Source organism: Crocodylus siamensis, chromosome 9 (genome assembly GCF_052110815.1).
Source record: "Crocodylus siamensis isolate JL-2025a chromosome 9, ASM5211081v1, whole genome shotgun sequence".
NCBI lineage: Eukaryota > Metazoa > Chordata > Crocodylia > Crocodylidae > Crocodylus > Crocodylus siamensis.
In genome coordinates, this window is record NC_143403.1 from 31,291,193 (window position 1) to 31,315,196 (window position 24,004).

Here is a 24,004-nt window from a genome sequence, read left to right on the forward strand (position 1 = left end):
TTCAATTTGTTGATTTGGATCCCTGTCCCAATTGGATTCAGCCAAATCCGAATCTGAAGATTCGATACTAATTAGGAGAATGAGTGATTCGGCCATAGACACAACTTTAAATGTTTTTTCTACATACCTCGAGGTACCAGGCATCTCAGCATGAATGCTGAGATGGTGGGGTGAATGGAGTGTCCTACAGGAGTGCGGGGGGGCTTCCAGAACCAGAAGTGAACTAGAAGTACTGAGCGTGCAGGGGACCCCCTCCCTTCCCACACCCCAGGTGCCCCCCGCCAACCTAAGAGACACCAATTGCCGAGCCAGTGGGGGGAGGGGAGGGGTTCCCCTCCCTGTGGCAGACCCTGAAATGTTCCAAGCACACTGGGGAATCCCCTTCACTCCCGTGGAACATTTCATCCAACCCACCATCTCAGCGTTCACAAGCTGCCTGGTACCTTGAGGTACGTAGAAAAAACATTTAAAGCTGTGTCTATATCCATATCATCAAATCTCTCCGAATCGATTCAGAGGGTTCCAGTTTGATTCAGAGATATTAAAGGGTCTTCTGATTTGATTCAGGTTTGGCTGCCGAATCGGGCCGAATCTCTGCTGAATTGAATGAGTGACCAAAGCTTTACACAGCCCTATAGCAAATGGTTTAACATGTTAGCTTATGCTTCAGGGAAACTTTGTGAGTATGGATTTACCCCTGCTGATAGTGCTGACATTTGTTAACCTGACAAGAGCCCATATGTGAAAGTGGTTATGAGAGATTGCAATTCCATTTTTACAGTTTTATGGTACAAAATGACTGGTATCACGCAGTTGGCAAATATTTGGATTGACTGTTCCTCTGAAGATGGAGCAGGCTGAGTGAAAAAGTAACATTTTCTACCCTTCCAAAGTTGAATGTTAAATGTATTGACATACACTGCTATGTTTACACTAATGGTTTTTCACAGCTGAGAGCTAGCTACTTCTACGGAACTTGATCATTAGATTAAATGTTTGTTCTTAGAAAAGCTGGGCTGGACCTAATGAATTTGTTAACTTTGTTAACAGTAAGAAATAACAGGCCAGTATAAATATGGGTATATCTGGTAAGGATAAAAATGCATGCCTATTTAAAAACTTGAGGTAAACAATAACTTATTTCTCAGCATAGATTTAATAACTGGATGCAGTAGTATGGATATTAAAGTTTAATTGCTTTGCCAAAGGATTCTGTGCTTAGTAACATGCTAGGCAGTATTAACAAAGAGCAAAGCTAAACTGTGTTTGTCTAATAATAAGACAGAGTTGTTTTGGAGGATAGAAAGGTTTCTCCTCCCTCTCATTTCTTCATTTGTAAAATTCAATGCTTAGCCCTAGCTCTTCCCTACCAATGGTACAACTTGCTGAGGTTTGTTCTTGTCAATAAGAAGTGCAGTATGCTCTGTGCTATAATCCAAACAAATTCTTCTCTCTGTAGTCTTTTAGAGAGTACATTGCATATATTTGCATATGCATATTTACTCTCCTCTCACTTGGGTTTGTTACAAGAGTAATGTATGACACAAGTATATCTATATAAAATTACTGAAAATGGGGAGCAGTTACAACAAGCAAGTGTAGCTTGGGTTGCAAGAGTTTAAATCTATCCCAACTGTAATAAAACAAATACATCCTCAAGTACCAATCAGTAAAATAAAATTAGACTGAATTTTAGACAGAAGAGAGAGTGTAAACTAAAATAGACCAGACAAACTAGAGTTCATGGAGCATGAACAAACACGCTCCATTCACAAGGTTCTTGAATAGCGATGCATCACTAAAAATGATTCAGTATACATCCATGAAGTTTTCTGTATATTGGACATGGCACAGTTAAGGTGAATGTGATTGGTGGCTGGTTTACAAAAGTAGCACATGGCAAGTAGTGTAGGAGGGAACATGCCAAAAATGGGTCAAGAAGTCACTTTCATCATCTGAGGGGAATTTAAAGAATTTAATTTTGCAGGGCTGGAAGTTCCCTCTGTCAGGCTTAGGAATTTTGGACATGGGGGGCATATGTATTAATCATCAACTAAAAAAACAGTTTTGCTACCTCCTAATCATAAGACAACATGAAATCAAGTTCTCCTCCCTAGCTTGTGGCCAACCACATTGGCAAGTCAGATGAAGAGGGTTTCAGAAACAGTCATCAGCTTTGGTCACTGGCAAGTCAGAAGAAGCAGAGAGATAGTTATAGCTGATGAAAAATAAGCTTGATCTTGCATAACAAGACATGGAACTCAAGTTATACAACAATAACATGGAAGACCCCAAGGATGGCTTATGTAGACCAACAGTGTCAGGAATGAATATTCTTGGTTTGTTCTAGTAGTGTTTTTACTTCATCCCAGTCCAGTTCTTAGTCCCAGTGATGACCCGTATTGTCAGCTGCTAACAGTAAATGGCACTTATGTTCTACTGCATTGGTCCAAGGCGGGCAATAATTAATGCCATCAGTAACAGATGGAAGAAAGTTAATAATGGGGGGGCTTCAGAATAAAGTGGACATATATTCATAGCAGGAATTGAAATCTAGGACTTCTGGTGCCAAAGTATAGTATTCTGTTACTTTTCTTCCATTTGGTAGAAAACTTTAGGTGTCATCAGCATACTTTGGTAACCAGGAAGTAAGAGGGTACTACAATGCACAGGCATCAGAAAGGGGACAACTAACTGGTATAAGATATGACTAAGGAGATAGAACTTTATGCCAAGATAGATCATTTCACAGCAAAACTCTTCTTTATTTACAATATCTCAAAATACAAATAACTATGTAAATGACATGATTCAGGAGATTTAACAACCTATATGAACTTTCTATACAAGCATCTTATTCATATCATCCTCTATTTTACTTTTAAAAAGTAATTGGTTATCCAGAACCTGTTACCATTCATGTGTTTATTCTGTTTACCAACTTTGGAATTTGAACATGTTATACTTCATCCCATTTATAAAGTTATTTTCCTCTTTTTTTTTTTTTACATTCATTAGCAGTTGTTTGCCATGCCTCTAATTCTGAATGTTGTTTTTCACCAAGTGAGTAATAACATACTGAGACAAACATTTTTACAAACTAACTACAGCATTGATGTGTTTCCAGTAACTTAACAGAGGTTTTATTTAAGTTGTGTCTAATACCAGGAGCTTATGTATTAAGGGCACTAATATTTCAGAAATATATCATTGGGTCTGTGAGATCAAAATGTTATCAGAGTCCAACTTTTAATGAAGTGTATATTTAGCCCATTCTCCTTTTGCGTTCTGCTTTTTTATTGAAACAGCTACAACAAATCTTACCAAGCTTTGTTTTAACTGTGGAAAAAATCTAATAGTCTGTGTCATAGTTTCTCAACCTGTGGTACATGTACCCCTGGGGGTACGCAAGACACAAGCAGGGGGTACGTGGGTACCCCAACACTTTCTCTCTCTCGCCCTCTTTTCCTCAAAACCATGGCTCCGCACATTGCGCAGCATTTTAAATTCCCCAGTAATAATTTGGTTCATCCCTCCTAACTTTGGCCAACACCACCTCTAGCCCAGGTACATACTTGAGTTGTGCACCCCGGTGTAAAAGGTGGTAACCCTACCCACACCAGATCAGACATCTGTCATATCACAGCCTTTTTCCAACATATGTCACACATTAGTCTGTAAATATAAAATCCCCTGAAAAATTGAGTGTTGGGATCCTTCTGAAATTTTTCAGAAGTTAGGGGGTACTTGCTACTTAAAAGATTGAGAAATACCGGTCTATGTAATGGCTTCTTGGGGGGGGGGGGGACGACACACTCTGTTTTTAGGGCTGTGGAGACCTCTAGTGGCTGTTGCTTTAATTGCAGGAATGACGATTTTAACTTTTTGTTTACATAAAGTTTATTCATAGCAGAGGTGCCAAGTATGTGTGGGCACAAGGACCCTGGGACCCTCGAGAAGAGGGATGTCACCTAAAATTCATAAAGTTTTCCACATGTCCATCATCTTAGCTGCCTTCCCCTCTCCCCCTCCCCCTGCAAAAATAAGTCAGCACCTGTGATTCATAGGATTCTGTCAGTAAGGCGTTAGTTACTACACGGATTTACAGAATCAATTGTATCTTTCAGTTTCTGCCTGTCCACATTCCTACTGAGGAAGAGAAGAAGGATCCTGTTCTTTTTGCCAACAGAGTCCGTAACAACATGGCTACGTATGTCTGTAAAATAACACTCCAGCACAACAAAAAAGTTTGCATATAAATATTGGGCACCGATTCAAAAATATGTTAAATAGTTTAGGGATTTAAAATAATCCAAGGAGTCCTAGGTCATTTCAGAACCATAGGACAATTATTTGAATCTTACAATTAGCTCTAAGGGGTATAAAGGGTTCTGTAACCAGGTTTTCCTATTTGGTTAAGCACATAGTAATCAAATTGTAATCAGTAATCAAGCTGCTGTAAATTGTTGACTCCTTCATACAAGATTGACAGATTTCTCTGCTGTGGTTATTGGGTGAATATGATTGAGAGCAGAATCCCAAATATTTCTTTTGATGCTTTTGTACTATTTCTGGATTGAATCTGATTATACATGTGAACAGAATATTCCAGTAACCAGCTTTCCATAATGAAAATCTTGGCATTTACAAATTGTTAAATCCAGCATTTGAGGGCGTGATGAGAAGAGAAAAAAATCCATTTAAAAATTGCTTTGTTAATATTTTTGTATGTTCTGCTACACTCAGTACCCTGAATGTACCAACTACGGACCACACTTTTGAAGACTGCAGACTAATGATTTCAGCAGGACAGCTGACCTTACCTATGGATGCTGGGCTGGTAGAATTCACCAAAATTAGCAAGAAGTTAAAGTAAGAAAGGTTTTGCTTCTTGTAGTTCGTTAATTATTGCAGAGCTGTACAACATAGTGGTGTCAGGTTCTCCAGCTATTAGCCCTGTTACACTAGCATGTCAAGATATGTCTATGCTGCATCCCAGTGCTCTTGAGGACGGAGAGTCCAAGTCTGCCCTGCCCACCTGGTACCCCTTGTGTGAGCCAAACTCAGAAATATGCCAGAGACTTCCCCTGCAAGCACTCTCAAGCACACTGGACAAAGAGGTTTCAAGAGTGGCTGAGGAAGATAGACCCAAAGTATCTTCACCACCACATTTCTGAGTTTGGGATGTGTATGGGAGCATCTGTCTCTGAGTGCTATTGACACAGTGTAGAAATACCCAGAGTGCCTCGGGGTCCTTAATGTACCCTCCCAGCACCCCACTATACAAGTGAGAAATTGCTGTGTGTCATATTGAAAGTCTGTCAAAGAGCAGAGGATTGAACCCAGCTTCCTCCAACCCTAAACTAATGTCCTAGCCACTAGCCTACTTTTGGGGTGGAATGCTTTAACTTTTGCCAACTAAACAAGATAGTTTCTAGATTGTATTAATATCAAAACTTTACCTGAATGTTAGTTACAGATTTTCTCTCTTCCATTTGGAAAGTTAGTATGTTAATGCTTTGAAATTGAAGCAGTGAAGGGTAATTGGATTCAAAATGCTGCCTTAGTGCTCGTACTAGATACTGTATTGAGATAGCAGTTACCCTGACAAAAAAAAGATTGTGTTCAAGTGCCATGTAGCCATGATGGCTCAAGAAATATGCAAGTGTAGCAGAAAGCCCCCTTTGTATATTTCCTTTCTGGCCTGGGTGTGGCAAGGCTTGGAGCAAGCCAGAAGGCTGAAGTGGCTTTCTGTAGGAGAAACCTAGAAACTACATCTGCATATCAATTAAGATCAGTGTCACCTAAAGAAAACAAAAGAACTCAAATATGCACTTCAAAGACTGTAAATATCCTGTGCTAACCTAACTCACTTACTGCCCCCAGTAGCCTTTGATCCTTACTAACTCACATTGCATTTTTATATACTTCTTACAGTGTATTTTCATATTTCATCTGTCATCTATATACCATGGCATTTTGCATTTTATATTTTATACTTCTAAACTCTTAAGGAATGTACTCCCTGTAGAATGAAGTTACACCCTGAACCATTGCTAAAACTAAAATTTGTAATTGTAAAGTGATAAAATCTGTTGAGTGAATGATGATCATCAGTAGACAATAGCCTAGCCAAAGGAACTCCATTTTAAGCTAATCAAGCTAAAGAACTGATTCCTGGAACTGAGCACGCACCCTATGGACTATTCCTGTAACCCACGACAATATAGCTATTAAGGCAACAAGTCAAGAGTGCGCTCCCAAAACTTCAGGTACCAGCAGCCAAAGACCCTTGTGACTAACACCTGTCAGGTATTACTCAAGACCCACATGGGACAGTGACCTCTGGATTGGGTAGCCAAGGTGATGCTGGGGGATCACACAAGTCTGCCAGAAAGGGATAGAAGGCAGGGAAGCATGACCCTCAGTGGTGCCCTCTCATCCAGCACCTGACCTGCCAAGACAGAAGGACAAGCAAGCGACCCCATTCTGGAGAAGACATTGCCTTGAAGGAAGCTGACCATCAACAGCAGAATTCAGGGCCTCGGATAGGTAGATCTACTGATACCAGTGCTCACTATCACCTAGAGCATCCACTAGACACTATACTACAGGAATTTGAATGAGTGAGTATGTGTGTGTGTGTGTGTGTGTGTGTGTGTGTGTGTATATGCTAAGGTGAGCAGTACCACCCATAACTCAAAGTTTGCATTTATGATTTTATTGGTAACTTCACAAGCCATCCAATAAACTAGAATTTATTATGATCCTGTGAGTTGGTCCTTTGTAGCCAACACAAGACGCAAGGATTTCTGTGGGTGATCTCTTACTGGACCAACTGCATGGATGAGAGAGACTTAGAAAAGGTCTTAAATACAAAAGCTCTCAAAATCCATTCCTTTGTGTTCAAAAGCTTGTCTAAGTCTATCCCAATCATGCAGTTGGTCCATGAAAAGATATTTTCCCTGAAAAGGGATGACATTTGTAGGGTGGAAGGCTAATTCCATTTTAGTTTGAATCATCAGATCGGAAGCACGGTATTTTCAATGGCTTTCTTACTCTAATCCAGAGGTTGGCAGCGTTTTTGGTCAGAGTGCCAAAAATACCTGAGACCTTGACTTATAAGATGTTGGTATGCCAGTGGTGAATGGCAGGGGAGCCATGAGGGGCCTGATCCTTGTTGTGGCAGCGCAGCCTTGGCCCTTTCCAGAGGTGCAAGCACCAAAATGTTTTTGCATGCCATGGCATGCATTCAGGAGTTAGTCTACCCCTGCTCTATGCAGTGTTCTATTTAGAAAACTGCACATTACTCTATTGCTGATAAAATTCTACCTATTGTAAGATTTGTTGCAGGTGAATTAATTATGTGCCCCTTTTTTTTTTTATAGTCTAAAATGGGATCATATCAGGGACCAGTTGGATACATATGCTGCTATTGCAGGTGCCTCCAAAGGTGGAAGAATTGGAATTGAGGAGTTTGCAGACTACCTGAAGCTGCCTGTTTCAGATGTTCTCAGAGAGCTGTTCTTACTTTTTGATAGGGTAAGTATTTATTGCATTGGAGGATATGGGAATATGTTGCTAACATTCAATTTAAAATGTTGGCAGGGGAAATGGGCATCACAATGGACTCTTATTTTCAGTCTGAGCAGAGAGGCTATGGATATGTTTAGTCTCATATAAAACTTTCCAGTAATGTTTTGGTTGTGGCTATCCTAGATGACGGCCAAGGTCCACTGAGAGATCTCACTGGGAATCTTGTATTGCTGATGGCCATACAGCCTTTACCTGGATGAAGAACTTTAGTGTCTCATATTCTCAGTGCAGGACTAAACTCAATGACAAGGTCAAAGGCATACCAGGCAGGGACAGTGGAGATATAGATACAGTGCCAATAACCTAAACTGCATGCCTTCAGAGTTAGAATTTAGGCTAACCTTGACTATAGGTTGTTCCAGTGTTGTCGTACTTATACTGCAAATGCTGTACTTAAAGATCTCCCAGGAAATGTTGAAATATCTGCAGTATGGTTTTCAGTCCCTATAAAACAATTTTACATCAAAGAAAATGCATCTGATTTTGCAAAATAAAAGAAGAAAACTGGTTCTGGGGAGATAAACATTTTGTGGCTTGTTAGAAACTGTGGGCAGCTGCTCACACCTGAGGGAATTCAGGCAATTTAAAAGCTCTAAGAGACATGCACAGGCATGGCAAGTTCTAATCTTAGACATATAAACTCTAGTCTGCCTACACCCAGTACGGACTCATTTACAGCTGTCAGAGGGAGCAGGATTTTCTGCTCTCACCTGGATAATCTCCCAATAACTTTGAACCACTGACATGTTCCTTGCTAAAGCTTTACTAGGTGGAGGAGGTGGTGGTGGAGGGGACCTTGTACGTGGCCTTGGGGGTCTGCTAGGAGGCAGTGGACAAGGAGCAGGGAATCTTGGAGGGCTTGTTGGAGGACTTGTGAACTTCATCAGTGAAGCAGCAGCTCAGTATACTCCAGAGCCACCTCCACCTCCTCGCAGCCATTTTATGAATGCGGAAGCCGGCGAGAGTGAAGAGGTCAGTCAGTTTCGTCGACTCTTTGCCCAGCTAGCTGGAGATGACATGGAGGTCTGTGCCACAGAGCTAATGAATATACTGAACAAGGTTGTTGCTAGGCATCGAGACCTGAAAACAGAGGGCTTCAGCCTGGACACTTGCCGGAGCATGGTGGCAGTCATGGACAGTGACACAACAGGCAAACTGGACTTTGAGGAATTCAAGTATCTGTGGAACAACATCAAGAAGTGGCAATGTGTTTACAAACAGTTTGACACTGACCAGTCAGGGACTGTTGGGAGAGTTCAGATGCCCGATGCCTTGAAGGCTGCAGGATTTCAGCTGAATGAACAGCTTTACCAGTTGATCATTCATAGATACTCAGATGAGAATGGGAGTATGGATTTCAATAATTTTATCAGCTGCCTGGTGCGGCTAGATGCCATGTTTCGTGCCTTCAAGTCCCTGGATCGAGATGGAAATGGACAGATCAAAATGAACGTTGAAGAGTGGCTGCAGATGACGATGTACTCCTAAGAGAGAACATTGAAATGAGCCATCACTTGATCTACATTCTACAGATTTCGACTTTGGCCTCTGTTGACTAACCATAGCTTTTTTTCCTTGTTTTCACAGCACTTATCTGTATGCCAGACTAAGTTTTATTGCTATCAGAGTACATAAGTCTTTTATTTATGTGTCATAATTTTTATATGTTTATAATTGCATATTTTGCTGGAAACAGAAAATATTTCCATCCTGCCAGATATTGCTACCAAATACACGTGAACTAACTTTCTAATTTGTAAGAAGTTTATTTGTAGGAAGGAAGAGTGATTTGTGTGAGTGATTTGTGTTTTTATGATAATGAAAATCCATTGATTATTAGCAATAAATTGCTGCCTCATTATTTCCTGCTGGAATGAAACATGATTCCTAGGAACCTCATGGTAGTGTTTTTTTCCTGAAGCCTTGTAATGAATATTTATATCATAAATGTATATCAAATGTGTAGTACAGTGAGCCAGTCAGCCTGATTTTTATCTCCACTGAAACTGAATTTTACCAGAATTAATATGACCCACACTCTCTCCAACTAGGTTATTTCCATTCCTGTTAGGGGAAAGATTCTTGCCCTTGAGTTAGAAGACAAGAAACAGCATGAACTGTTGGTGTGTTTCTTCAGTTCAGAGTGTCTTTAGCTGTTTTAAAACAAAATTTTTTTTACATAGGCGTTGCCTGTTTAACATTTGCCAGCTCTTGTTATCTTGTACTGCCTGGAAACAGGCAAGATTTCTCTATTGGGTTTTGCCATGCTACAGAAAAAAAATCTGTGCATGTGTTAGCTGAATGAAATGGGAAAAATGAGTTGAACATGCTGGCTAATGTACATGGCCCGTTTTCTATCTCTGATTACAAAAATTCACATTTCTACCCCTTCTGAGGAAAGACCGTAAGCAGCTAATTTGAAAACAACAGTATAGCAGTAGGACTTCTGATGATGAACTGGAGTAAGTTTTGGTTTACTATAAGTAGCTGTGCAAATCACTGAGGTCACATCACTAGATGACATGACTTTGCTATGTGGGACCCAAAATTATTTAAATCACTAATTCAGTTTTTTCGCCCTGTACAGTATATATTGCAGGCTGAAACACAGTGACTTAAAAATATTGTAATTTGTCCAGATTGATAGAATAGACTAATTCCATAAAAATGGCATGTGTTTTTTTTTCTATAAATCATACATCTGAGTATCCTGCTGTTACCTTGGGAAGCATGATGGCTAGAAGTTAGAAGACGGAGTATGAGAGAGTACACCTTTTATTGCCACATTGCTTTTTGCTTTAGGCCAATCAGATCTCAGGTATGGGAAGGGGCAGGAAAGAAAATACAACAAACAACCTCTTGCATGATCATCTTATGAAAGTAAGGCAGGTAATGGCAAGTGTTCTCTTGATGAATCCAGCAGGAGCTTCTCTCTGTTGCAACATACGTGACTAATAATGATTTACCTTTGACAAGCATGAAACATTTTTTTCGAGCTAGAAATAACAAGGACGATTTTCCCTTTGGCTATAGCACCTTCATATAATACACAATACAGGTACAATGGGACCTTAAACTTCCCACCCAGTGCCACATGCATGTCTGCCAATGAAATGGTTCTACCCTGTAATAGAATTCTAAGGAGATCATGTGTGTTGGTAAAAGATTCACTTTCCCTCATGTCCAAGATAACCATGGATGTATTTTCACTCATGCCTGTAATCCAAATATGGAAAATGCTTTTTGAATATAGAATACTATATGTTGAAAATGGCAGCATCAGTGGAATGAAAAAGTTTGGTTTAAAAGCAGGACAGATGAAATTTGATTTATTTTGCATCTGTTAAATGTCATAATTTGCTATTTACGCATTTGAGGTTTGGTGCAAAAGTCTGCTTTAGGGAACAGTTTAGGTAAAGAGTTTCTGCTTTCTACCATGACATGCAAAATTAAATCTCAGATGTAAAAAAGAAGGTTACTAATTTGTACTTGTTACCAATGATGCTGACTGTTACTATCCAAATGCACCTTTTCTTCTTGGCCCTTTCCTGGTCAGCAGCCATCTTTTATTTTTGGCTCCTTTTAGTTTCCTAAACAATAATTTTCCTGTTTCTCCTGTCACCAACAAAACGCCAAAACACCTGGAAATTATACAGCATCATGGGGGTTAGTATGACAAAGTCACAAGAAAAAAAATTAATTGTATTACATACACTTCAAATGGTTAGAATCAGATGTTTCTAATTGCAAAGAATTTTAATTCTTGTATGTTTGCACATGGCTGGAAATAATTTATGACCTATTAACACTGTCGTTTACCATTAATTAAAGCATTAATCCCTTTATGAACCATTTTTATGAACCATTTCTGATTCCATTTTTTTCAACTTGGTCTATATTTACTTTAAAATAGATTTACAGTATTTTCCTTTCCATAACCTGACAGTCCTTTCGTTCATACTCTTCACCTTTGAATCTTTCTTAAATCAACTTTAAAAATAACCAAGTCATACTGAAGTTAAACTTATTCCATTATAAACTTCTGGAAATAATAGGTACAGTGAAATTGCAAGCAGTTCTTTACTTGCTGATATAGTCTATAGTCCTGTGTGCAGTAAGAATATTTAGAGGACCTCTGATGAATAATTAAATTAATAATAGCATCATTCTGAATGATTGTAGACCAAAATTGCAAATATAAAATAGAACCTTATCTTTTAATTTCAGTATCTCTATACTTTAGCTCATGATATAGAACATAAAACCTACTTCAGACCATGGTAATGAAAGGGAACTAACTTCTTGACTATTTTGTGCTTGCTGAAAACTTCCAGGAAACAATTAGCTTGAAAAAGCAATACTCTTACTGTTTTGATTCCCTGTTCAAAGGCATTGCATTGGTCTTCAAAGGATGGCAAATGCCAGAAGTATATTGACTGTTGCATTTATTTTGAGGAAGTCCCCTTTTTGATACTGAAAAATAATTTCAGTTGATAACCTGCTAATAAACCCGTGTATTCTGAGTTGGTAATCCTTTTGTGACCTGGCACTTAAAAATTGAATTTTGGTTCCTATTTTGTATCTGCAGAAACAGTTTCCCAAACTACACTATTGAAGATCTTTTTTTTTTTTTTTTTTTTTAATATCATACAAATTTACTATTTTTATTTTTTCTGAAAAAAACATTAAACTAAGCTTTATTACATATTATATAGCTGAATTATACAATGGGCCTTTTAATTTCAACTATTTCTATCTGCCTTGTTGGTTACAGAATGGAGATGGCACTATAGATTTCAGAGAATATGTGATTGGTTTGTCTGTTATTTGTAACCCTGCCAACACAGAAGAGACTATTCAGATGGCATTTAAGGTAAGTTCGATTTAGCACAGGACTGGAAACCTGACAAATCAAGACTGACTGTAAATCTGTTATCTTCTAAATCCAAACATGAATTTATAGATTCAATCTGTCATGCAAATGTGAGTAATGCTATCAAACCAATTGACATTTAGAGGAGAAAAAGAAAGAAGCTGTCAATCTCGGAGAACTCTTCAGAAACCACAATGGTGCTAAGGAATCCACTGAAAACTGGCTAACTACAAGAATGAGTCAGCAGTAACTGCATTTTTTTCCAAAGTGTTTTTTGCCGATGTTCTAGGGTAGCAAATGAAGGGTTGGGCACAAAAGCAAGTTAACATAAGGTGGTACCCCAAGGTTATTTGGTGGTATCTTATTTGTGTGCCCGAAGACTGAGTGATACAGAGGTTTATAGTCCACTATGGCTTTACTGTATCAGCTCTACCTTGTTTTAGCTGTTCTCAAAACCAAATGATATTGCTGAGCAAGGCTGGTAAATCCAAACATGGTTATCAAGCCGTTTTGTCTGTTGTTTTTTAAGATCAAGGTTCCAGCGTCTGTCTGTTACGGCTGCAGTTCAGCTGTTTACGTATTAGCAGTACACTGGAACTTGACGTACTTTCACCCTGAACAGGATTCTCATAAGAAATACCTGTGTTCACTCAAAAAGAGCCAGTATTTTTTTCCGTGTTTAAATTGTTATATCTATTGCTTCTGTATTTTAAGAGAGTATTCCAGCAAATTAGCTCCTTCAGCCATGTTCCAGTAACTAAGCTGTACTTCTCAGAGTTGTTCTGTTGCTCAAGATTGTCTGAAACAAAACTAAAACAACACTTTGTCTTTGGTTTTCAAACCAAAGCAATTAGCAATAGTCTATTAACAGTTGCATGTACTTTAAAGTACATAATTGGGAGATTATTACTGTTCTCAGTAGAAAATACTCTGTTCTCTTTACTAAGGACCTATTTTGACTGCAGTGCGTTTTCTTCTGTTGGCTTCCACTGAAGACAGTTTAATTTGCAGTGGTCCTACCTAGACGCCATGATGTTATCCATGGCAACCTTTTTTGCAGGATTAAAGCCATTCTTCCTTTAATTTCTGACTCTAATGCATTTCCCAGGTGGGTGATTTTAGTGTAGCTCTTCAGCACAATCATGCCAGAAAGAATGGAACAGTCCTTTTGCATAACCATCCACACCACCCAAAGTCAGTGAAATTCCTTGTAAATGACACATCACCCTGTCATTTGTGCATGCATGGCTTTGGGGATTTTTTGTTTTGTTTTTTGCAAGTTCAGCAGGTCTCATAAAGGCATTTCACTTGGAAAAAGTAACAAGACTAGTGCCCCTGGGAGCACATTTTGGTGCGAGAAATGGAACATGTTTATAGAGTGTTACTTCCATTTTCAATGTAGCTCTTTTTGATGAGAAACACAAAAGTCTAGGCCCTTTTTTTTTTTTTGAAGAAGAAGAAGAAGCTACTTCAGTGGTATTTTCCATTAAAGGTTGCTGAATGCATTCTCCAGTAGACCAGGCTTAAATCCAGTTTAGGCATTTGTCCACCATGCATCTTTTTGAAAATCCAGTATTTTCATGCAACTGTCTCACCTTATCCTACAGGAAAATGGGGTTCATTATTTGTGATAGAAACTGGTGGAAAACAGTACCACCCAGGGACCTGTTAAGTCCTACTGCAGCACTATTCAAATAAATATGCAGTAGCTATTCAGTGAGTATAAACTTGGTATAGCTTTTATTCATCTTGTCAGTCAGATGATCAGACTGGTCAACAGCAGGGTTAAACACAAATCTAAAGTATATTTTAATTCTACATACTCACACTCTCTCTCTCTCTAGAAGTGCTTGTATCAGGCATACTTCATAGCATATTACTAATTGCTGATTAACTATATTTAGTCTTTATGTATATTGGACCCAGTTTTGGTTGTATCTTTCTACCTGCTTTCCTCATGATTAATTAACTCCCCTATGCATGTATGGTTTCAGGCTTGGTCATACCACCCTATATGCAGGCCGTACTAATTCCATCTATCTCCAGATATTCTTGAATAGATCCCAGATGTTCTGCTATATGCTGCTACATTTCGCAGAACTTCAGGCCTCCAAACTTTTAACTCTTCCTGTCTGCCTTCCTGTTTACAGATAGTAGGACTCTAGTCTTGTCAAATCACCATGACAATCACTGTGCCATTCTTGAATGGCAAGGACCATCTTGTAGGTTCTCAAAGGTTGATTTTATTTGAAAGTACTGAACTTTCACACAGGGACACTACCACAAGGGTGTTTCTATAAATCTGTTTTCTCTTTCTCTCTCCCACCGTCTTCAGCTTTTTGACATGGATGATGATGGCATTATAACAGAAGATGAGTTTGCTTGTATTCTCCGGTCATCTTTGGGAGTGCCTGACCTTGATGTATCTAAACTCTTCAAGGAAATAGATGCAGATGAAACTAGAAAACTCTCCTATAGTAAGTATTTACATAAAACTAATACACCTGCTGTCAACACAGAGCTTTAAGATTGATACTCTAAAATGTATTGATTTCTGATTTTTTGAGGATTATAGGCCACTCTTACATTGTTAAAAGCAGGAATATATATGTTGGAGCATGGACCAAAGAGATGTATTAATGTATTTCTCATTAAGAGAACATGCAGTCTCACTGTCATTGGTTTCTATACCTTCTGCATCAATATAACAGCTGAGCTTCTTATAGAAAGATCGCCACCAAAAGCAGCCAAAGGACTAACTTCTTCTATCCTAACCTTGAATAATCACAGCAATATTCATTTATTTTTCTCTTCCCCTTCCACTTCTGTTCTACTTTAGTTGTGGGTTTTATGGGAAACTGATCCAGCAGGTTTTACACTTTTGTTTTTTAAAGTAATGCAGTTTCTGGTCATTATAACTGCCATAGTAGGCTCGTTACAGATGCAGGTCTTATGATTTACATTAAGTATTAACGACTGTAGTAATATAAGTAGCAATTCCAACATCATGTGTTCTGGACAATGTTGCACTTGCTTCTGAAGCATCTTCTCGTTGACCATTGTCAGTGATAAAATAAAGTCTTGTGCGTTATTCCTGCCAAACAGTATGTTTTACAGTGTCTGTCTCTATTTTCAGATGAATTTAAAGACTTCGCACTCAAGCATCCAGAATATGCCAAATTATTTACTACATACCTCGAACTACAGAGGTGCCAGTTAGAAGCATCAGAGGAAGATAGCTATCAGTCCTCAGAAGTAAAACATACACCAGTTGCAAAGAGTAAAACCCCAGTGTCAGAAACAGCCCCAGTTGCAAGAAACCAAATCTGTCCAGAAGGCTATGAAAGTGACAATTTGAGCACCGCAGACAAAAAAGATGACTGAGTATAAACATGCTGATAACTTTGCACTTACATTGAAAGAAATGATTTTTAAGATTTTTTTTTTTTCTATTGAGCATTTTGGGTTTTGTTTACGATTTTTTTACTGTTACCTTAATGTCAGTTTATGGGGTTTTTTAAATGTGTTGTGTTCTGACACAGTTTTGTGGGTAAAAAGATTCCCACCTAGGTATATTTTATAATAATACCAGATCAAAGTAAAATAAATACTGTAGCCACTTGATCCCTGGTATCAGTATCTCAGGACTAAAAATGTTGCCTGCTGTGTTCCAAGTAAGCTTACTGACTACTGAGGAGGAAAAGTAACCTTTTTGAAAGATAAGGAAGTACCTGAAGAACTGTAAACCATAGAACATTTCAGTAAAAATGCCAGTCTCTTTTTGCTTACACCCAAGCCCATTACTGAAGTTTCAAAATAATATCAGATATAAAAATCCAAGACAAATTGGTGCCAAAGCTGCTATTGCTTATCAGCTGTCCTGGGACCTTCCTTAACCTGCTGTGAAAGTTCAAATAACTTTATAATATATGGCGATTCACAGACTGGAATCAACAAAGCCTACTAAAGATAGAATAGACTGTATTTGTAACCATGAAAATTTAATTAGGGTTTAAAGTTAGCAGATAATTATTTGAATGGGAAAGTGAAAAAAAAACCCAGTCCTTTTTAAATAATGACTCAAATTCTATATGAGAAAATACCAGGTAAATAAGAAAACATTTATTTCTAATGGACACTAGACTTCAATGAATATTTTAGTGAAAATTCTCTCAATAGAGGATCACAACTACTTTCTGGCAAGCTTTATCTTGCCAGATAAACATTATCTTCATTGTCAAGCCACGGTTCCCATAGTTAGAACCCCACTGTAAAATATGTTTTTAGAAATGGCACTTGCATTACTATGCCATTACTTACTGTGCTTGTTTGGCATTTGAGTCAGGCCCACTGAAGTCGATGGATAGATTTCAGTTGATTTCAGAATGCTTTGCCTCAAACCCTTATTCTGCATATGTGGTTTTAAGAACCAGTCTTTTTGCCTCTGTATCTTTACTGTCATAAATCTGTAATAGGTTTATATTCTGAATCCTAAACCTTTGAAAGAGTTACTTGCATAACTACTTTGATTCCAAGGGGGAAATGGTAAGAAAATACCTGCTAGGAGATGAACAAGAGGTTTAGGAATATAATCTGAAAAGTCTGGACTGTGTAGTGCAAACATCAACAAAAGACATGTCCTGCTAATTAAATGTTCAGGAGCAGTAGTGACTTCTGACTTTTGGACAACTGATTGCAATGTCCTATTTATGGTGCATTAATATGTTTAATTTTCCCTGTTTATTTCTGGAATACTGTAATTTGCCAATGTTATGTATCCTTTAAATAAATATTTTTTTAAAAGAGTGTTATTTGTATATGATCTTTTGAGGTCCCTTCCAGCCTTACATCTCTATAACAATCTATGACATACTATATTATTAGTGGAGAAAGGACATGCTGACTACTGTTAAAACTGATCTACTGGGCACTTCCAGGAAGTCATCCATTTAAATGTTTTAGCATGATATAGGATCGTATAAGTTGAAACTGACATTCTTAGTGCTTTTACATACTATAGGCTAGAGAGATAGGATAGGGTCACTTCTTTCCCAGGTAGTGGAATAGATTTTTTTTCTGCCAACTGTCTTGGAAGAAAAAAAATATGGCACAGATGAAAAGGGATTTTTCAGTTACCACTTCGGAGCCTTTGAGATGCCCATTTGTCCATGGGCAGTAAACAAGGCCTATTCATAGATGGTAAAAAGGAGTCTATTTATGAATTATGATTTTCATTCACAGCCTTAACGTACATGTGCATGCTGAACTCTAGGAAAGTGCTTTCTCTCACCCCAGAACAACTAAGACCAGTCAAGGGTATCAATGACAAGATGATCCATAGTATGCTATGTTCTTATGTGCATGTAAGTACCATAAAAGCCTACTTCCCCAGTGCATTCATTTGACTAGTAGCATGCAGTTTTGTTGAAGTACATTACTGATGTTACAGATTTTGGCTTGCCCTTCTATCCTTAGGCCGTACCTGCGGTTTTAAAAAAAAGGCTCACCCCAATATGCTTTGTTTCAGCCTAACCTGGTTATAGATTACCTCATATGTATTTTATGCAAATTGAATGAAATTATTTAGGAAAGGCAATTTTTAAAATGATCAATGAATTTGAGCATTATGATGAAGAAGGCATTATCCAGAAAACTAAGGTAAGATAGGTGGGGAAAATAAATACACTGGAATAAAAGTTGTTGTCCATTCAGTGTCTTCAAATGCTTAGAATGGCTTTTGCAATCTCCTAGAATGCTGTGATGTAAAACAACAACACTAGCATAGTGCACAGAGACTATGGATTTACACACCTGCACAGCACGCGTATGGGAGAATACAGCAACTAAAAACTCAAAGGATACCTCCGCCCTGTAGTAAAAGGAAAATGACACAAATGGGTTTAAGATGTAGTAATGGTTCCACTATCCACTGAAAAGAATCAGCCAAGCACTAGACATGCTAACTCAATATATGCACATCTGCTTGACAGGCAGGCAGAGAATAAATTAATTTCTAGGCACCCTTATGCCTCAGGGTGCTTTTAAGAAGCAGCTAAAAGCAGTTTACAATAACTGAGCAATACATCTAAGTGGCTGTGTGGGAACCAACTAGGACAAGAAGGTTAAATACTAAAATAAAGGAAACCATTCTCAAGCTTTGAAGCATGGCACTGTTATGTTTATGTACAGGATAAGAATTCACCAGTAGCAGACTCCTGATGAATAAGATCTTATTTTACAAGCATGTGCCATAGGACTGTTAAATTTGAAGGGCTTGTCTTGTGAATAAAGGCACTAGCCTGAGGTCTACAAATCTCTGATTCTGTTTCTGGCACTACCACAAGCTTCTAGGGAAACTAATTTTAATCTTTCTGACTTACTGTACAGGGAGTTATTTCCCTTCCTCAAATACTATAGTAAGAGGCTTCAAATATCTACATGTATAGAAACCCTGACATAGCAGCTGCAATTGTGCTTCTTGCGAGTGTTTAGATCTCATGCGACTTTCAAGGTTACATGTTACTAGCAAGAAATTTAACCACAATTGTAGGTCTATCAGTAACCAATGCAAAGGAAAAGTATGAGTAGATGCTGAGGACAGAAATCCATGGATTACTGTACTGGGTTCTACAGTAGCTGTAATTAATAATAAAAGTTTCATATAATAAATCAAGCTAGCCAAGATGATTCAAAATCACCACAGACAGTTTCTTTTCTAAAGGACAGCTTGTAGCTCAGAATACTGTCATAGATATCTATCTTTCTTGGCTATCTAGGATACCTAGACTTCCACTGGTCTTGTAGTATAATGGACATTGATGCTGTAAATCCTATAACCTTGGTTAGGGGTAAATAAATCAACGGGGGCGGGGGGCATACCACCTAGATCATCCAGGCTAGGGAACAAAATTACATGCAGACTGGTATAAGTGATTGGAAACCAGTTCAATTAAGTAACCAAACAGAAGTTCAGTGTATATAAACTGCTTTCAAAATAGCTGAAACCAGTTTAAGATGAACCTGGATGGATGTAGTACCAGACTTAACTGATTTAGGTAAAACTGGTTTATTGAATTTCTGTCCCAGATCCCCTCCAGATTCAAGTTAATTCAGAGTCCCCCAGCATCCCAGGATGCTTTGCACCTCTCCCCCACAGGGTGGGTAGTCTAGCCTCAGCTCAAACTGTCTGATCCAGCAGACAAGGGAGGCATGCTCTAGTACCCCCCAGCTTCTAGCCTAAGCCACTGCAAGCATGTGGGGCATTTCCAGAACCAAAAGTGAATGTCTGTTTACTTGCTTGTTGATTCAATCTACACAGCTCAGACTAGCCTGCAAAAAATGAATCAATTGAATCTATTCAGCCTCAGGCTTTTTCTATTGTCAGTACTTAGCGCCAGAGATTTACTCTAAAAGTAGTAATACGTACCTTCCACTCTGAGAAAGAGAGACAACCAGGTGTCATATCCACTGATGACAACAGAATAGAATAGAATAGAATAGAATAGAATACTAGCATCAGTTCAGCCCACAATTTCCTTAAACATGCTCCATAACAGACACATTCTGTAACAAGGGCAATGAAACACATTTACTCAGAATTTCATACAAAATAGTCTCAAGGCTAAAGAGAAATTTACCCAGTTCCTCTGACCAAAATCTGTGCAGAAAGGGATAACCAACCATCATCTGTAGGACCTTGATACAGCTTTCAGCAGATGTGTTCCATCTGATAGTTATAAATTCTCGGGACGCTTTCAAGCCCTCATAGGTAAGAGCCCTTAGTAAAGTCACACTTAAATCAGAGGATATATATGTTTATAATGAAATTTAATTAGTTCATTTTAAACCCAGAGTACCCTTTTCAATTCAATAACATTTATAGGATTGATTAACAATGGGGTGAAGTTTGTCATCAGACATTTTGTTACTATATATAGCCAGAGAGGCAGAAAGTAAACATCTCTTAGGATTAGTAGCTATGTTCAGAGCTTGGTTGGAATTTGGAGATTTCATTAGTATAAGCCTGATTCTGACATTTCAAAAAGCCAAAATGCAAACAAAAAAAATGACTCTGACAAATGCTGTATGCAGCACTTACTCAGATAAAGTTCAAGAAGCGTGGTACAGTTAGCACTGAAAGAGAATGTAAAGAAGGCTCCATCTCAGCAGAGCCCTTTAGCATGTGCCTTATTATAACTATGTACTTGTCCCTATTGACTTTGACCAGGTGCTTTGCTGAATTGGGATCTTATTCAAATATACCATAACCATAAAGTACAAAATACAAAATATTGTGGTGACAAGCAATTATAAATGGTGCCAAACAATCAGAAAAATAGTGTCCTGCAGGCAACACAGGCTGTCCTATAGCTACCACCCGCAATCTCCGCAAGACAAAACACAAAGTGTTTGTTGTGGGAGACTCCATCCTGAGGGGGACTGAGGGATAATCTGCTGCCCCGACCCCTTAGCCCGGGAAGTTTGCTGCTTCTCGGGAGCCTGTATCCGAGACACTGAGGATAAGATCCCTAAGCTCCCCCAGTTCACTGACCACTACCCCATTCTCCTTATCCATGTGGGAACCGATGACGTGGCTTGGAGCATTCCCAGCTAGGTCATGAAGCACTACAGGGATTTGGGAGTGGGGCTAAAGGGTTTGGGAGCACAGGTATTGTTTTCTTCGATCCTCCCAGTCTTGGCCTATGGGTAGAGGAGGGAGAGGAGGATCCAGGTAGTGAACGAAGGACTGCAGTGCTGGTGTCATCGGGAAGGCTTTGGCTTCCGTGACCACAGTCTGCTCTTTGGTGAGAGAGGCAGGGAGCTGCTGGGAAGGGACGGCCTCCGCCTCTCACTACTGGGGAAGAGGCTCTTCTCAGCCAGACTGGCTGACCTGCTCCACCAGGCTTTAAACTAAGCTCGCCGGGGGATGGGGGGACTTCTGCCACTGCTAGCCCACTGAGCAAGGCCAAGGCACTTAAGGGAACCCACTCCTGCCCCAGCTCTGAAATGAACTGTAGGCAAGGCTAGGGCCCCCAAGAGGACACTTGCCTGCCTTTACACAAATGCCAGGAGCCTGGGGAATGAACAGGAGGAACTTGTCCTCCTGCTAAATGCAAATAACTGTGTCACAGGAATAACTGAGACCTGGTGGGACTCCACGCACGACTGGACAACAGGGATAGAAGGCTATACCCTGTACAGGAGGGACTGAGTGGACAAAAGTTGTGTGGGGGGGTAGCTCTCTGTCAAGGAAAGCTACGCATCCCTGCAAGCCAACGTTGGCACCCATGGTGTAAGACTTGAGACCCTCTGGGTTAAAATCCATGGGGAACACGGCACAGGGGATCCTATGGTGGGAGTCTACTACAGACCCCCTAGCCAGGGTCAAGACCTTGACCAGGAGTTTGCCAGGGAATTGGCTGAGGCCACGTGCTCCCCAGTGTATGGTTGTCATGGGAGACTTTAACTACCCAGACATCTCATGGGAGGAGCACTCAGCCAAATCTGAGCAGTCGCAAAGCTTTCTCTTGTGCATGGATGACCTCTGATGCAGGAAGTCTACGGGCCAACAAGAGGCAAAGCACTGCTTGACCTGGTTCTGGCAACCAGGAATGACCTAAATCAGTAACCTAATGATCCAAAGGAAGCTGGACAGTGACCATGAGCTGATCGCCTTCACCATCCACCATAAAGCTGGCAAGTCAGTAATACATAAGTCCTTGACTTCAGGAAAGCTGACTTTGACAAGCTCAGGAGACTTGTCAGTGAGGCCCTAAAGGGCCACAACCCAAAGGGGAGGGGAGTTCAGGAAGAGTGGTTGCTCTTCAAGGGAGCAATCCTGGATGCACAAGCAAAGTCTAGCCCGTCTCAGAGAAAAGGCAGCAAAAGGGAACTACTGGACCTCCTGCATCTTAAAAGGAGGACCTACAAAGGATGGAGGACTGGAACCACCACCAAGGAGGAATGCTCTGCTCTGGTCTGGACCTGTAGCAAGTAAGCCAAGGAATGCCAAGGCTGCGATGGAACTCCAGCTAGCTACAAATAACAAGGACAATAAAAAGTCCTTTTTTAGATATGTGGGGAGCTGGATGAAAAGCAAGGGCAACATTGGACCCCTGCTAAACCAGATGGGACAACTGACAACCGATGCCCATGAAAAAGCAAACTTGCTAAATGGGTACTTTGTGTCAGTTTCTCACTGGCCCCAAGGAACACCCCTGCCCACTGTGGGTCAGGGATGCCTGGGTGAGGGAGACTCCTTACCCTCCACTGAAGCTGACCTCATGAAGGAACACCTCAACAGGCTGGATACCTTCAAGTCAGCCAGCCCTGATGGGTTATACCCAAGGGTACTCAAGGATGCTGGCTAGCATCATAGCTTAGCCCCTGGCATGGATCTTTGAGAACTCCTGGTGCTCTGGTGAAGTGCCCGAAGATTGGAAGGCCAATGTCGTGCCTATCTTCAAGAAAGGGAGGAAAGTAGACCCAACAAACTACAGGCCCATCAGCCTGACCCCTATCCTGGGGAAAGTCTTGGAAAAGATTATCAAAGAGGCCATCCTTAAGAGACTAGCTGATGGCAATATCCTGAGGGATACCCAGCACAGATTTGTTGCAGGTAGGTCTTGCTTGACCAATCTCATTTTCTTTTATGACCAGGTGACCTATCACCTGGGCAAGGGGGAAGAGATTGATGTCATATATCTTGAATTTAAAAAAGCCTTCGATCTGGTATCCCATGATCACCTCTTGGCAAAACTGGCTAACTGTGGCCTTGACCACACCATGATCCACTGGCTGGGGAACTGGCTCCATGGTAGGACCCAGAGGGTGGTTGGTTGATGGAAGTCAATCGTCATGGTGCGTGGTGACCAGTGGGGTCCCTCAAGTCTCTGTCCTAGGGCCTATAATTTTTAACATCTTCATCAATGATGTAGACATTGGTGTCAGAAGCAGGTTGGCCAAGTTCGCCGATGACACCAAACTGGGGTAAAGCATCCATCCCTGAGGACAGGAGGGTGATCCAGGAAGACCTTGACAGGCTCAGGAAATGGGCAGATGAGAACCTGATGGTGTTTAACACCAAAGAATGCAAGGTTCTCCACCTTGGGAAGAAAAATCGGCAGCATGCTTATAGGCTCGGTAGTGCTACACTGGTTAGCACTACAGAGGAAAGGGACTTGGGGGTCATGATTGACCACAACATGAACATGAGCCTTCAATGTGATGCTGCAGCTAGTAATACAAGCAAAATGCTGGCTTGCATCCATAGATGTTTCTCAAGCAAATCCCAAGACATCATCCTCCCATTGTACCCTGCCTTGGTGAGGCCGCAGCTGGAGTATTGCATCTAGTTTTGGGCTCCAGAATTCAAAAAGGATGTGGAGAAGCTTAAGAGAGTGCAGAGGAGAGCCACATACATGATCAGAGGTCAGGAAAACAGACCTTATGATGAGAGCCATGGAAAAGCGCAGACTCAGGGGGGCATGGTGGCTGCCTATAAGTTTATCAGGGGTGTTCACCAGGTTCTGGGGG

The 24,004-nt window shown here is 40.1% G+C and overlaps 2 protein-coding genes across 2 annotated transcripts in view; both read left to right on the top strand.

The window, feature by feature from the left end:
* LPCAT2 (lysophosphatidylcholine acyltransferase 2) overlaps window positions 1-17,275 on the top strand; it is a 48,190-nt gene extending 30,915 nt beyond the window's left edge. The window contains exons 9-14 of the mRNA XM_090062768.1: window positions 4,128-4,210; window positions 4,747-4,872; window positions 7,389-7,542; window positions 12,371-12,469; window positions 14,805-14,946; window positions 15,606-17,275. Of these exons, the coding sequence (XP_089918894.1) occupies window positions 4,128-4,210; window positions 4,747-4,872; window positions 7,389-7,542; window positions 12,371-12,469; window positions 14,805-14,946; window positions 15,606-15,853 (852 nt within the window). The 3' untranslated portion in view covers window positions 15,854-17,275. The remainder of the gene's footprint in view (window positions 1-4,127; window positions 4,211-4,746; window positions 4,873-7,388; window positions 7,543-12,370; window positions 12,470-14,804; window positions 14,947-15,605) is intronic.
* CAPNS2 (calpain small subunit 2) lies at window positions 7,559-12,321 on the top strand. The gene has a single exon (XM_090062770.1). The coding sequence runs from the start codon at window positions 8,341-8,343 to the stop codon at window positions 9,082-9,084; it is 744 nt and encodes a 247-aa protein (XP_089918896.1). The 5' UTR covers window positions 7,559-8,340; the 3' UTR covers window positions 9,085-12,321.
* Window positions 17,276-24,004: the final 6,729 nt, after the last annotated feature.

Coding starts and splice junctions, on each gene's coding strand:
- CAPNS2 (XM_090062770.1), top strand. CDS start 8,341: ATGTTCCTTGCTAAAGCTTTACTAGGTGGAGGAGGTGGTGGTGGAGGG.